This window comes from Tasmannia lanceolata, unplaced genomic scaffold (assembly GCF_043159265.1).
Source record: "Tasmannia lanceolata isolate RefF3 unplaced genomic scaffold, GAP_Taslan_0.1 ptg000018l, whole genome shotgun sequence".
NCBI lineage: Eukaryota > Viridiplantae > Streptophyta > Magnoliopsida > Canellales > Winteraceae > Tasmannia > Tasmannia lanceolata.
This window is the reverse complement of record NW_027518695.1, coordinates 68,119,640-68,135,637: the sequence shown is the minus strand read 5'-3', so window position 1 is coordinate 68,135,637 and position 15,998 is coordinate 68,119,640. Positions and strand designations below refer to the sequence as shown.

Here is a 15,998-nt window from a genome sequence, read left to right as displayed (position 1 = left end):
GAATTGTATCTGTGATTTGACATCAGTAACAATTCTCCCAAAATCTGATAATTTTCAAAGAATGCATAAAATAATATACCAAACAAAATCCAAAAATTCTCACAAATTCATGGTAGAATGTATCATTATCATATTATTTTCCCACGAAATTTCATTATTTGTGGAATCTGTTTAGTATATCTTTTAGTTTTCTTTGTTAAAAATCATGCAAAAATCCGAAAATATACCAAATAATTCTAAAAAATTCCGAAAACAGTGTACCTACCTGTGATGAGTTCCTCGCCGAATCCAAGAGCCAAAGAAATCCAAAAATCCGGCCGACGTGCGATCCGCTCCGCTTCCTTCTTTGTTTTTATATTTTCCTCTCTCTCTTTCTCTCTTATTTTCTCTCCCTCTCTTCTTTTTTTTTTTTTGTTCTCCTCTTCTTTTTTTTTCTTCTTTTTTTTTTTTCTCTTCCTTCTCTCCTCCTTTTTTTTCTCTCATCACCTCTCTTTATATAGTGAAAAACTTAGTGGAGAGGTGGAAATAAATAATGAGAATGGTGGGTGTGGTGGAGAATAATGGAATATATAATGGTAATGGTGGGAATGGTGGTGGGAATAATGAAATATATAATGGTAATGGTGGGAATGGTGGTGGGGATAATGGAATATATAATGGTAATGGTGGGAATGGTGGTGGGAATAATGGAATATATAATGGTAATGGTGAGAATGGTGGTGGGGATAATGGAATATATAATGGTAATGGTGGGAATGGTGGTGGGGATAATGGAATGTATAATGGTAATGGTGGGAATGGTGGTGGGGATAATGGAATATATAATGGTAATGGTGGGAATGGTGGTGGGAATAATGGAATATATAATGGTAATGGTGGGAATGGTGGTGGGAATAATGGAATATATAATGGTAATGGAGATAATGGTGTTATTTTAAAGGGAAAAATGAAGTTGGTGGAAATGGTAGAGAAAGTTAAGTCATGCTAATGGTGAGTCCCACTTTGTGGGTTCCGCACAAGCGGGTCCCACATCAGCGGGTCCCACACAAGCAGGTCCCACACAAACGGGTCCCACACCAGCGGGTCCCATATCAGCGGGTCCCACACAAACGGGTCCCACACTAGCGGGTCCCACACAAACGGGTCCCACACCAGTGGGTCCCACATTCTCTTTTGCTCGGATTCTCATGAATAACCCTTCTCAATATTCAACAGAAAAATACGAAACATGGCGGAAACGACCAAAAATATTTAGAAATGTAACAAACGGACGCGGAAAGGAAAGACATTGGAAAACCGATGGAAAAACCCTAATTTCTTAAGGCAGAGCAAAATGGGGTGTCTACACGTCCAAGCATAGCGAACTTGGGTCCGGTCAAAATGGGGTGTCTACAGATGCCCCTCTTTGGCAAAGCGTGTGTAACACGCGAATGGCAAAGCTGAACAGACGACACATTTTGACTGACCCGAAAGCAAAGCAAATTTTTGGGTTTTTAGTTTTAAAACGATATTCACAGAGATAAAACTCTACCAACAATAGGGAGATAGCCTCTCACCGACTCTTAACTCGGCAACGACAACTCAAAGAGATAGTCTCTCCCTAATACTCATGACTCAACTGTTTAAATCAATACGCAAAGACTCTATTAAAGCAAACACAAACATACTCTGTTAAAACAAAGCTTTTAAGAAAACGAACCCAATAAAATTACCTCAAAGAAAGCAGACCACTATCGATGCAGACGTAAATCAACCCTTCAAAGAATATCAAATCAAATTACTCAAAGAGTATGTAACACTCATAGAGTCTCAAATCAAACACTCAGAGAGCTTCAAACACATAGAAATCTTTATACTCAAAGAGCCTCAACCACCCGAAGAGTCTGTAACACTCAAAGGGTCTCAACTACTCAAAGAGTCTTCAAACACATGCAAAAACCTTTATACTCGAAAGAGTCTCAACTACATAGAGAAACCTTTATACTCAAAGAGCCTCAACTACCCGAAGAGTCTGTAACACTCAAAGGGTCTCAACTACTCAAAGAGTCTCAAACACATCAAAGAAACTATTTATACTCAAAGAGTCTCAACTACCCGAAGAGTCTGTAACACTCAAAGGGTCTCAACTACTCAAAGAGTCTCAAACCAACACAAAACATTTATACTCAAGGAGTCTCAACTACCCGAAGAGTCTATAACACTCAAAGGGTCTCAACTACTCAAAGAGTCTCAAATCAACACAAAAACATTTATACTCAAAGAGTCTCAACTACCCGAAGAGTCTGTAACACTCAAAGGGTCTCAACTACTCAAAGAGTCTCAAATACACACAAAAAACCTTTATACTCAAAAAGTCTCAACTACCCGAAGAGTCTGTAACACTCAAAGGGTCTTAACTACTCAAAGAGTCTCAAACCGACACGAAAATATTTATACTCAAAGAGTCTCAACTACCCGAAGAGTCTGTAACACTCAAAGGGTCTCAACTACTCAAAGAGTCTCAAACCAATACAAAAACATTTATACTCAAAGAGTCTCAACTACCCGAAGAGTCTGTAACACTCAAAGGGTCTCAACTACTCAAAGAGTCTTAAATACACCAAAACATTTATACTCAAAGAGTCTCAACTACCCGAAGAGTCTGTAACACTCGAAGGGTCTCAACTACTCAAAGAGTCTCACATCAACAAAGGAATTGCTAAATTATCTCATAAGACCCCAGATTTATATGCCCGTGGTGTAACACGGTTCCATATAAATCCAGATTTGTATGCCCGTCATGCAACACGGATCCATACAAACCCCCTCGCAGGTATGCCTGACTCCCAACTTGTTAGGTAGGGACACGCTGCGGACACTTAAAAAGTCCCAAATGCTACACTCAAAGAGTCATTCTTATTATTATTTTTTTTATTATTTTTATTTTATTTTTTATTTTTAGAGATTGAAGCTTTACCAAAGCAACACGAGCCAAATACTCGACAGGAGAGCTTGAACAAAAAGAGCGTGTTCAAACTCTCTAGTCTTATTTGAGGAGAATGTCCATTTCAAATATCAATGTGTATTTGACATCTTTTATGACGTGAGTCATAAAAGATGCCCCTAGTATGATTACTTCCATAACAAAATTCATTTGGAGAGCAACACAAGAAAAATGGGCCAAAGGCTTTCATTAATGTACACTTGGGGTTACAAACTTTTCTGATGAACACTTGGGCTTATAAGGCTCTTAAAAATACAAGAACATGGTTCTGCTCAAAATCCTGCTTCATCACTACCATCTGCTAATGCTGGAATTGGGCTGAAAGCCTATCAACCTCTGAATTGCTCTGCTTTGCACTTGTTCACAGGGGCCATAAATTCTCTGCTTCTCTGAGAGTTCTGCTTTCCCTCCTCTCTCTTTTTTTTTTTTTTTTTTTTTTTTGCCACCCCGGCTTGGGGAGGAACAGGACTCTGAAGAATTGAACTCGACTTGACAAAGGAAAGACTTTGACAAACAACGAACGAGGACATTGACGGACACCTGACTCAAATACCAAGATAGACTGAAATCTGCTTCTTAGTCTGATAGGGTTTTTTTTTTTTTTTTTTTTTTTAAACAAAAAAAATGGTAAAAGCCACTCTCTTAGAGTCTTTTGAATACCGTGTTTAAAGGTGTTTCAACCCTCTTTTCAGGATTTCTGCCATGGTTATCCTCCCTTCAGATTGCTCGATTTCAACTTCTCTGGCTCAAAGAGTACCAAAAGAAGTCTTGATGGTGCTTACTTAGACTTTGAGAAGGTGCCAGAGAAAATCGAAAGTTTAGCTGGCTTTTTAAAGCCTTGTCCTCTCTCCATGAAGTCACTGCCATGACCAAATCGCCTTTTCAGGTTTTCGATTCGGCGGACCATATGCCTTAATTTTTGCCTGGACTGTCTGCCCTTGCAGATTTTCCATCCAGCAGGCTCAGCACCCTGATTTTTGCCTAAGCCGCCCTTTCGGGTTTTCAGCTTAGCGGGTGAATGACCCTAACTTTTGCCTAGACAGCCCTTGCGGGTTTTCAGTCTAGCGGGTCTAAGACTCCATCATTTTTCTTTCTTTTTGTTTCTCTACAAACCTGGGCCTGAGTACACCAGAAGGACTTTCGGGTGGGCTTAGGTTCAAACCGGTTAGACTTTGGTATGTTTGCATGTATCTGGACCGAATCTGGATCCTCCAGACTGCCTACGTATCCTTAAAGAAATTGGGAATCAGGTCACGCGTAGTTCGGGTTTAAAATCTTTTATGACGAAAGTCATAAAAGATGCCCCTGGTTTAAGTTTAACAAAGAAATTTTGATTTTGCTTTTGGCTCACAGGTTCTTTTAGCGGAAAGGGGTTTCATTATTCATTTTTTTCTAGGCCCAACGGGTTTGCAAATAGTTTAAAACATTTGGGTATTGGCTTGAAGCTCAAATCGTCCAAGGATGGCCTCCTGGTGTACTTAAGCATAATATTTTTTTAATTGATCCAGGTTTGTAGGTTCATTTAATTTTTCTCCATTTTCATTGAGCAGTCTTACGGCTTTTCCAGGCAGGACTTCATCAACAATGTAAGGACCAGACCAGTTTGGCCTGAACTTTCCTCTTGGGTCAAATACCGGTGCCCTGTAGGACTTCAATACAAGATCTCCAGGCTTCAAATCTCGGACACGAACCTTCTTATTGAAAGCTCTCTCAATCCGTCTCTGATATCCTTGGATATGATATAAGGCTCTCAGCCTCTTCTCATCTATCATCTGTAGCTCATTGTGTCTGGCCTTCGCCCATTCTGACTCTGGCAGATCGGCCTCCACCATCACTCTCAAAGAGGGGATTCTTAACTCAACAGGGAGAACAGCCTCCATTCCGTACACCAAAGAATACGGAGTCACGCCTGTTGAAGACCTGATCGATGTTCTATAAGCCCATAAGGCATAAGGAAGTTTGTTCGACCAGTCCTTATATGTCTCAGTCATCTTACTGATAATGACTTTGATGTTCTTATTTGCTGCTTCAACGGCCCCATTCGTCTGCGGCCTGTAAGGAGACGACTTGTGATGCCTTATCCTGAACTCTTCACACAGGTGTAACACTTCTTTCTTGAAATGTGATCCATTATCTGAAATCAACTCGTGAGGTACTCCGTATCTGCAAATTATATTGGTACGGATGAACTTCGCAACTGTGTTCGAAGTGATGGAAGCATAAGATGCAGCCTCTATCCACTTTGTGAAATAATCAATAGCCACCAGAATGTACTCATGTCCGCTCGAGGATCTCGGATAAATCTTCCCAATGATGTCTATTCCCCATACCGAAAACGGCCACGGCGAAGTCAGGGAGTGCAACTCCGAAGGAGGAACATGAATAAGATTCGCATAGACTTGACACTTATGGCATTTTCTTACAAATGCGAAGCAGTCTGTTTCCATTGTAGGCCAATAGAATCCAAGTCTAAGGATCTTTCTAGATAGCATCTTCCCGTTCATATGAGGTCCACAAACACCCTCATGAGTCTACTCAATAAGTTCTGCAGCTTTATCTTCATCAACACAAAGGAGTTGTATGCCATCAAATGACCTTCTATATAGCTCTTCACCGCAAATGATGAAATTCGCAGATAACTTCTGGAGAGTTTTCCTTTCCTTGCTTGAAGCTTCCGGAGGATGACCCTTGCCTGAAATGAGGTTTCTGATATCTGTGTACCAAGGCTTCCCATCTGGACATCTAGCTGAAATCTCTATAGCATTTACGTGCGCAGGGGCCCATTGCAGTCTGATGGCTAACGGTTGAACTTCCATTGTAGCGGAGATATCTAACATCGAGGCCAAAGTGGCCAAAGCATCAGCAAAATGATTTCTGGTCCTTGATAAGTGAGTAAATGTGACGCTCTTGAATTTTTGGACTAGAGATTCCAAATACATATTATAAGGGATCAATCTATCTTCTCGAGTTTTCCATTGCCCATTAATCTGGTAAATGATCAGGATGGAATCCCCGAACACATCAATATCTTGAATCTGCAATGCTAAGGCTGCTTCAAGTCCGGCAATACATGCTTCGTACTCTGCCATGTTGTTGGTGCACTCGAACTGCAACTTGATGGAGATAGGAATGTATTCTTTCTTCGGAGAGACCAAGACTGCACCTACTCCTTGCCCACGACTGTTTACGGCTCCATCAAAGTACATTAACCACTTGGTACTGAGAACCTCTTCTTCTTCGATATCCATAATTTCTTCATCAGGGAATTCGGCTCTTAGAACAGCATTCTCCTCAACTGGAGCATCGGCCAATTGTTCAACTATAACCCGCCCCTTAACTGATTTCTGAGTGACATAACTGATGTCGAACTCAGACAATAACAATAACCACCTTGCAGTCCTTCCTGTAAGGGCAGGTTTCTCAAACAAGTACTTTAGAGGGTCCATTCGTGAAAGCAGAAGAACCTTGTTTGAAAGCAAATAATGTCTAAGCCTCTGGGTTGCCCAAACTAATGCGAGACAAGTCTTCTCCAAAACAGTGTATTTTAATTCATACTCTAGCATCTTCTTGCTGATGTAGTAAATGGGTCTTTCTTTCTTAGACTCAAGATCCTGCTGAGCAAGCATGCAACCCATCGCTGTATCCGTGATAGATAAGTACAACAGCAACGGCTGGCCTGGAATAACTGGTGAAAGAACAGGGGGCAAGGATAGGCATTGCTTAACCTTTTCAAAAGCCTCCTGACACTCTTCATTCCACTTCTTCGAGGAATTCTTCTTCAGAAGCTTGAAAATGGGTTCACACGTCATCGTCAGATGTGCTATGAACCGTCTCAGATACTGAACTTTGCCAAGGAAACCTCGGATCTGCCTTTCTGTCGTCGGCGGCTGCATTTCTTGAATCGCCTTGATCTTTTGCGGGTCCACTTCGATCCCTCTTTCGCTGACCATAAACCCCAAGAGTTTCCCTGACGTAACGCCAAATACACATTTACTCGGGTTCAGACGAAGCTGATACTTCCTGATCCGCTCAAAAAACTTTCTCAGGGCAACAGTGTGCTCAGGCCGAGTCTTCCCCTTTACGATCATGTCATCAACGTAAACTTCAACCTCTTTGTGAATCATATCATGAAGAAGAGTCGTGGCGGCTCTCTGATATGTAGCACCAGCATTTTTCAAGCCAAACGGCATCACTCTGTAGCAATATGTACCCCACTGAGTGATGAACGCTGTCTTCAACATGTCTTCAGGTGCCATTTTAATCTGATTGTACCCTGAGAATCCATCCATAAAGGATAAAAGAGCATGCCCAGCAGTGTTATCCACCAGGAGATCAATGCTTGGAAGAGGAAAGTCATCTTTAGGACTTGCTTTGTTTAAATCTCTAAAATCAACACACATTCTGACTTTCCCGTCCTTTTTGGGCACCGGTACTATGTTAGCGAGCCATTCAGGATATTCCACCACCTGGATGAATTTTACTTCTAACAATTTCTTCACTTCTTCATAGACTTTCAACTCCCATTCTGTTTTGAGCTTTCGGAGTTTTTGCTTCTTTGGCTTAGCACCAAGGATTAAGGGTAATCTGTGCTGGACGATTTCCTCACTTAATCCTGGCATATCATCGTAAGACCAAGCAAAAACTTCTTTGAACTCTTTAAGCAGGGTGATCAATTCCTCGCGTTCTTCAGGGGATAAAGTTTTGCCAATCTTTATTTCCTTAATTGAGGTTTCATCACCAATATTCACAGTTTCAACTTCCTCATCAAGTGGTTTTGCTCGGCGACTCTCCTCCTGTTGGATCATATGTCTGATTTCAGGGGGAGTTTTGTCGGCATCCTCATCAGAGGGGGAGTCTTGATTGTTATTATTAAGATTATCAGATTTTATAGCAGATTCAGCAGATGAAATAGAGACAGGAATGTACTCAAAAGAAGAATCCTTCATTTCATTGAAATTTGAATCATATACATCAACAGACGAATTACCCTCATCGGGGGGTACAATGAACTTTGGACTCATTTTTACAGACTCGATGGAAATGTTGACACCTGCGTCAACTGACTCAGAACTATAAAAGGAAACAGCAACAGATGCTTTATTATGAACAGACTCCAACTCAATCTCGCTTGAAAAGGAAGAAACGTCGCCGATCTTAGGTGAATGGTCCTCTATGGTACCTGCATCAAAAGACTCATTAGAAGATATAGACTCTGAATCAAACCCGGAGACTGACACGTATTTATGGACGACTGACTCTTCTGAAGGGATTCGTTTGTACTGGAAAATAACCTGGGGTAGGACTTGAGAAGTCCAGTTAGTCAGAGGTTCCTCAGCCGGGGTGATAAGACGAGTTGGGTCAAGTATCAGCGGGCTCCTGCCAATCACGGCCACAGTCTGTGACCCTTCTTGGAAAAGTGAATTCAGAAGACTCGGCTCTATGTGCTCTGTCCAATCAGCCTCAGACTCTGTCTCTACAATCTGCATACCCACTGGCTCATCTTCTAGCTCAAGATCGAAGAAAATCTCAAACCCCGGAAGCATCTGACCTGTGCTCTCATCCAACCAAAACTCTGCAAAGCCACAGAAAGGAAAGGCTGCGCCTTCTTTTCGGAATCGACCGTTCATTTTCAAATCAATGGGTGCCATTGGTAGCCCCAAGCCCCGACGACGGTTTTCTGCCCATTTCAGCATCAACTGCTTCATCTCTACAATTTCCTTCTTTGTAGGCTTGTAACCCAGTCCGAACAAACCATTGAATGTTTTGAACACAGGAAACTCGGTCAAACCTTGATGATATTTGCCTAACCCGGCGCCTGGCATATAGCCCTGTCGGCGAATCATTCTGATGACATTCGAATTTGTACTGGTCAGGAAACAAATTTCCTCATTCAAAGCCTCTTTGAAAGTGATCGTAGTTACCTCTAGTGAAAACCCCGTCAAATTGACATCTTTGGATCTTTCCCCAGTTATGTCCGGAGTGATCTGCCCTATCTCGAGATCAGGATCCCCCTTTACTGTTATCACTCTGTTCCTGCGAATGAACTTCAGTTTTTGGTGGAGAGTAGACGGAACAACCCCGACCTTGTGCATCCAAGGACGGCCAAGCAACAGTAAGAATGAAGCCTTAATATCTAAGACTTGAAATTCTACCTCAAAGTCTTCTCCGCCAATCTGTATCTCAGTGACCAAAGTCCCGATTACATCTCGGCGAGTGCCATCATATGCTAGAATACCCTGCTCGGATGGAATAAAATTCTCAGGACTGAACCCCAGGGTTGCTGCGGTGCTTAATGGGCAAACATTCAGTGCAGAGCCGTTGTCAACCAACACCTCTGGCACCTTCTTCTTGTTACAGAAGACTGTGATTTTAAGAGGCTTAGTATGGTCTCGGCCCTCAGGAGGTAAATCGTCATCAGCGAATGACAATGTTTTCGCAGCTCTGGCCATGGCTACGAGACTGACAAGCTCGTCAGGTGAGGTATTAACAGAAACTTGTGCTGCATTAAGCTCTTGAAGGACTAGCTTTCTGTGCTTCGATGAGGCCATTAGTAAACCCCATACCGAGATATTAGCCTGAGTCTTCTTCAGCTGCTTTAACAGGCTCTCATCTTCTTCGTCTGCGCTCACTTTATTCTGCCTCTGATTTTCTGAGTTTCTTGCAACCCCTGCCGGGTTTTCTACACTCAATTCTGGTGGTTTGAACACTCGCCCACCTCGGGTCATGTGACGCATCTCGTTACACTGATCATCCAGCAATAGCAGTTCGTCTTCGTCCGTTCTGAAAACATAAGGTGCATTACTGACATCCTCTTCAAAGTCCTCCATCCTTAGAACATAGGTGGCTTCCTTTGCTTCTTCCAGACCAACATTCTGAAGCGCATATGACTGGGCTGAAGATGACTCAGCGAGTTCAGCATCGTCAAACGACAGCACATAAGGTTCTTTTTCTCTGAATTCTCTGAGCTCTTCATCGTCAAAGTTCAAAACATATGTTTTATCAGATGTAATAGCGCAAATGAGAGCAGAGGGATCAAGGATGGGCTCATCTACAAAGATAGCGTTTGTAGTGGGAGGAGCAACAGCACGGTGGTTGGGGAGAGGATTCTGAGTGATATTCGGCCTTTCAACTGCAAGCTCATCTTTATCGATCATGTTCTGAATCGCGTGCTTCAAGGCCAAACAGTTCTCAGTCATGTGTCCCGGGCCCCTGTGATATTCACAGTATTGATCCCTTCTCCAGTTTCCGGGCAGCGGATTAGGTACAGGTTTGACATCCGGAAGTCTGATCTTCTTGTCTCTGATCAACTTCTTAAGTATCATGGGCAGTGGAAATGGTAATGGGTCAAACTGCCTGAACTGCTTCGTCACCATTGGTCTAACAACTTCATCAACAGGCTTGGTCACTGGTCTGGTATAACTGACTGCTTGTACTTCCTTCGGTTGGATCATAGGCCTCTTCCCCTCTCGGACATCAGATAGCGTTTTGGCTCGGAGGCCCTTAGCAATAGCATCCTCGATCTGGGTGCCGGTCTTAATCAAATGATCGAAATTCTGATAGTGCTGCGGCGCCATGAAGTGAAAGTACTGCGGGGACAAGCTCTTGAGGACCAACTTTATCTGGTCTTCCTCTGACATTCTATGGCTCAGTTGGGCAGACTTGCGCCTCCAGCGCCTAATGAAAGATGTGAATGTCTCCTGAGGATTCTGCTTCAACAGCTTCAGATCTCTTTTAGTGACCTCGATCCCTTCCTCCATGGAGAATTGTTCTACGAATCGGTTAGAGATTTCTTCTAATGTCCTAATCTCTTCTGGTTTCAACCTCAAAAACCATCTTTTGGCTACCCCTATAAGAGACATAGGAAACAAATGAGCCATCTGCTCTCGACTTAAGCCATGCTGCTGGGAAAGAGTGATGAACCATCTGACGTGGTTTCTCGGACACCCAGTTCCATCATATTTGTCATAGTCTGGTGCCTTGAACTTAGGCGGGAATATGGCATTAGGGGACATCAGAAATTCAGAAATATCGAATCCCTTGGACGCTTGAACCTTCATGCTCTCAATGTCACGAGCCATCTTCTCATACTTATCGAACAACTCATTCTCCTTGTTAACCGGAGGGACAAAGTATTCCCCAGCATATTGCTCATCTTTTAGATCGATCTCTACGGGAGAGATGACTGGTCTGGTGAGGTTAGGAGATGTGGCCGGAGGAGGCTGAATGGCGGGATCTTTAGAAGTAGAGACCTTTTGAGTACTCTGGTCTTTTAGATGAGTCACCTCATCTTTCAACCCTGCTATATCTCGACACATATTTCTCAACATTTCCTGTATAGTTATCATGGGGTCCACTGGATCATTAGCCATTTGGTTGACTTCAAAAGAACCTGACAACTCTGGTGAAGATGGTAAAGGTGCTGTTGGTGACACAGTGGGATCAAAGTGACGAACAAGTCTAGATATTGAGGTAGGTCTAGACCAGGTAGGTTTAGCTTGGGTGCCCTTTTTTGAAGCGATGGTTGCTATCTTTCAGAATCCTGATTGGAAGTTAACATACTAGATCAATAATCATGAGATAAAGATTCTGAACAAATAGAGAAAAGAGTAATCTTGAAATACATCAACGGGTATGTTAATTTGGAAAGAATCCTCAATCTATTCCTTAAGGGTATAACCGTTCTTCTTTTGGGAATGAAAGAGTCAGGAACGATAAACATCCCTAATCAAAATAAGTTTCGATCTCAGCAACGATCATGCACTCAAAGAATACAGGTGAGATCAAACTTTTTCATCAATGATTTCGATATGATCCAGAGGTAAAAGATATATGATAGGTAAACATTGATCAATGAAAAATCAATGGCTCAGATAATAGACCATGGCCATAAGAATGACAAAAGTCGGGTCAAGGACCAGATCTAAAATCTGAATGATGGATATCAACAACAAGATGAGATCAAGATGAGATGAGATAGCATAAGATTGCTTTCAACAGATGGATCATGAATGACTAATCCTATGAGATCTTTGGAAATGAATGGGATTTACATCCTAACCCCAAAGGAAAAGTTTTTTAATTTTCGCACATTTTATCAGTGTTACCTGAAGGCATCAACCCTAACCCTAATCTAGCGGAGTGGAGAGAGGATCTCGACTCATGACTTTGTTTGTGTACCTAGGACCGATCGTAGCCATTGAAAGATGGACTACGGCCTAATCTAGACACAAATGGGTAGGATATCCTAAACTAGGCTTACACACACAATTGGGTAAGATATCCTAAACTAGGCTCACACACGTGATGCACATGTGTTCGTATACTACATGCATGTGTGGGTTAATCTAGGGGTAAGGCCAAGAGTTCCCTTAGCGCGAATCCATGTTCGATATACTGTACCAGTGTCCGGCGTATCAGTACGTGAACAAGAGATCCGTTTACGTACCATAAAGGTACTAGGCTAAGGGTGGAATGCTTCTCTAGCACAGAGGCACCAGGTGATGAAATCCCAGTCAACCATGCTAGATAACACTCCGGGTTCCTAAAATAGGACGTGTGTGCATGTGAGATGCAGGGGTTTAGATGAAAGTGATGTAAGTGTGTGCAATAAGTTCGCGCAATCTATGATGCCTTCAGGTTTTGTTAGATTAAGTTTGAGTAAATGTGATGAGAAAATAAAGCATACAAACTAATCTAACAAGCATAAAAGAGATAGAGTTTTCATGAGCCAGTTGAAATAGATTCAAATGAGTTATCCTTTGGAATTGTAATGAAGTTAGGGGTTTCCCCAGCAGAGTCGCCAGTCTGTGGGACCCGATCCCGCGAGAGGGGTGGGGCGCGAGCCGCCACGCACTATCTCTTGGTCTCTCGTACCCACGCGATTGGCGTGTGCCTTTTATTATTAATTTTAATTCATCTTTTATGTGAACTTGGGATCACTAAGGCAATCCGAATTCCACACAAAAGAGACTGACAGAGTCGCCACCTAGATGTGGGATCTAGGACCCATAATTAACCAGAAATCTAGACTCGCTACCTGGTTACAAGAATGGAAGGTATGGGGATTTATCCACCACATGCACCATTCCTGCCCGATAATCGGTCTTCAATTCCAAAAGTTAACTCTTTTAAATTCATTTTTAATGGCTCATTCAACTCTCTGTTAATGTGCTATCTATGTGACATGCATCCTATGATCTAATTTCAATGTGAATCCTAAATGTGTATCTTGATTTCTTAATTGGTTTGGATTCAATCTAAGTGAAAGTTCTCCTAAAATTCTAATTTCATGGAAAATCCTAAGTGATTTGATTGTTTCAACAGTTTTAAAAGTGATTAGCCCGAGTCCTCAGATGATCTGGTATTCATCCAAAGAAGCCTACGTATCCCCGCCTCCACGAGAATCAAGGCAACGTAGTTCTTCGCGCCTATTCTAAGCTAGGATGCCTAAGACACCTAGACTTCTATCCTAGACTCGATCTAAAAGACCGAACCGGTTATTAAAGTTTCTTGTACGATTATTTAAATTTCAGTGAATTGTGGATTTTATGACACCCTATATGCCCTAACTAAATGCAGATTAGCCCTAAGCTAATGCAGGTGGTTCTTACAACCTATGTGTGACTAGGCTGTATTTCTTAAGGAAAACCAAGGGTGGACTAGCGTATCATACTCTAGTCATCACTCGGCGATGTGGATCGCCGACTGACCGGACGGAGGCGCTCCTATAACTCTAGGACAGACCCCTAACTCTAAAACAAGCACACAACAAACAAACAATCAAATAACCTATCAAAAGAAAAACCCTAACTCTAAAACTCTTTATCTAGGAGAAACTCCTAACTCTAGAAGAAGATCTTTTGAAAATAAGATTTTAAAGGTTTTTTAAGAAGGTTTAAAATAGTTATTTACAAAAAAGTTTGGCTGGACTTGGGATGTAAATCCCAAGCTGCACTACGTACCTCGGAAGAGGATCAAGCCAACGTAGTTCGATACGAACTCTCAAACTACGCTTCTAAAAGAAACACTCACACTTCAGATTTTTTAAGGACTTTTTTATGTTTTTCAAATGTTTTTGATATTTTTAAAGTTTTCAAATGTTTTTTGAGTTTTAAATTTCTAATGTTTTTGGATTTTAAAGCTTTTCCAATGCTCTAAACTTTTAAATGTTTTCAATCTTAAAGGGAACACGCAAGAACAACCACAAACTAGGGCAAAGCCCTAAATCCAAAAGGGGAAACCCCGAACAAACAACTAACGTCTCAAAGAGACGAACCATAACAAGAAAGATAGCGTCCCAAGAAGAGAGAAAACGATCCAAGATCCCAAGCAAGCAAAGCTCTAATAAGACTGAGTTAGCCTCTAATTAAAGCGAAGTAATCAACAACTCTAAAGGAGAAACTCCTAACTAAAAATATTAAAGAAGGGTACAAATGAGTCAATGACTCTCTAATAGCGGTGGAAAAACGAGTCAAAGACTCCACTGACAACAACTAAAGGATAGACGAGTCAAAGACTCCCTAAAAGAGATGGAAACACAAGTCAAAGACTCACTGACAACAACATCACACAAACAAATGAGTCAAAGACTCTTATATGAGGCAAAGCATGCCTCCTATGGGTACACCAATTTCGGCCCAGAATGGCATCCAAGGGAGGGAATCGTGCGTTCTTTCCTTGCGCAATTTAATACTTAGGTTATAGCATCTTATTGCCTGGCAGATCTCAGGATTTCCGTGGACAGTAACCTCGGAGCCAATAACATGTTATAGCTTAAATATCTAAATTGTCAAAGATTGGTTGCAATTGGGATACGATTATGGATGCACTGGCCATTTTTCGAGGGAAATCTAAAGACCCTAAGATTTCTGTTTCAATGGATTAATGAGTTAACATGTGACAGAGATTTAAGGTTCTTTAGAAATTTTCAGATGATTTTCAATTAATTTCGGATTTTCAATGGATTTTATCAATTTTAAACATATGAGTGTTTTTACAAGTGAAACTGTAGCAAACGAATTCGAAATGAATCAAAATTTCTACAGCAGTAAGATGGGTATCCATGCAGCTTACGGGATGAATTTTGTGGATTTGTACATTAAGCTCATATTTAATTTTGATTTAACAACAATAAGACCAGATTGCAAAAATAACACAGAAACTACTAGAAATAGAAATCTAAATTCCATGAAATTTCTACATTAGTAAGATATAAGTGAAAATAGCATGCTGTAAGATTTCCATGAATTTAGAAAACTATTTACTATCAGTTTCGGATTTTTTAAATTTCAAACCAGATTATGAATTAACACTACAGCTCATATGAAACAAGATCAAAATCACTTGAAAATTTTACAGAAGCAAGAAGTATAGAATTTAAGACTACTGTAAAAATTTGGAGAATTGTATCTGTGATTTGACATCAGTAACAATTCTCCCAAAATCTGATAATTTTCAAAGAATGCATAAAATAATATACCAAACAAAATCCAAAAATTCTCACAAATTCATGGTAGAATGTATCATTATCATATTATTTTCCCACGAAATTTCATTATTTGTGGAATCTGTTTAGTATATCTTTTAGTTTTCTTTGTTAAAAATCATGCAAAAATCCGAAAATATACCAAATAATTCTAAAAAATTCCGAAAACAGTGTACCTACCTGTGATGAGTTCCTCGCCGAATCCAAGAGCCAAAGAAATCCAAAAATCCGGCCGACGTGCGATCCGCTCCGCTTCCTTCTTTGTTTTTATATTTTCCTCTCTCTCTTTCTCTCTTATTTTCTCTCCCTCTCTTCTTTTTTTTTTTTTGTTCTCCTCTTCTTTTTTTTTCTTCTTTTTTTTTTTTCTCTTCCTTCTCTCCTCCTTTTTTTTCTCTCATCACCTCTCTTTATATAGTGAAAAACTTAGTGGAGAGGTGGAAATAAATAATGAGAATGGTGGGTGTGGTGGAGAATAATGGAATATATAATGGTAATGGTGGGAATGGTGGTGGGAATAATGAAATATATAAT

The 15,998-nt window shown here is 41.0% G+C and overlaps 1 protein-coding gene across 1 annotated transcript; it reads right to left on the bottom strand.

Annotated features, from left to right (window-relative positions):
- Positions 1–7,117: 7,117 nt before the first annotated feature.
- Positions 7,118–15,813, bottom strand: LOC143851945 (uncharacterized). The gene is made up of 3 exons (XM_077361458.1): positions 15,648–15,813; positions 8,275–11,522; positions 7,118–8,162 (listed from the first exon to the last, which is right to left on the bottom strand). Exons 2-3 carry the CDS (start codon positions 11,350–11,352, stop codon positions 8,154–8,156), a joined length of 3,087 nt encoding a protein of 1,028 aa, XP_077217573.1. The 5' UTR covers positions 11,353–11,522; positions 15,648–15,813; the 3' UTR covers positions 7,118–8,153.
- Between the last annotated feature and the right edge of the window lie 185 nt (positions 15,814–15,998).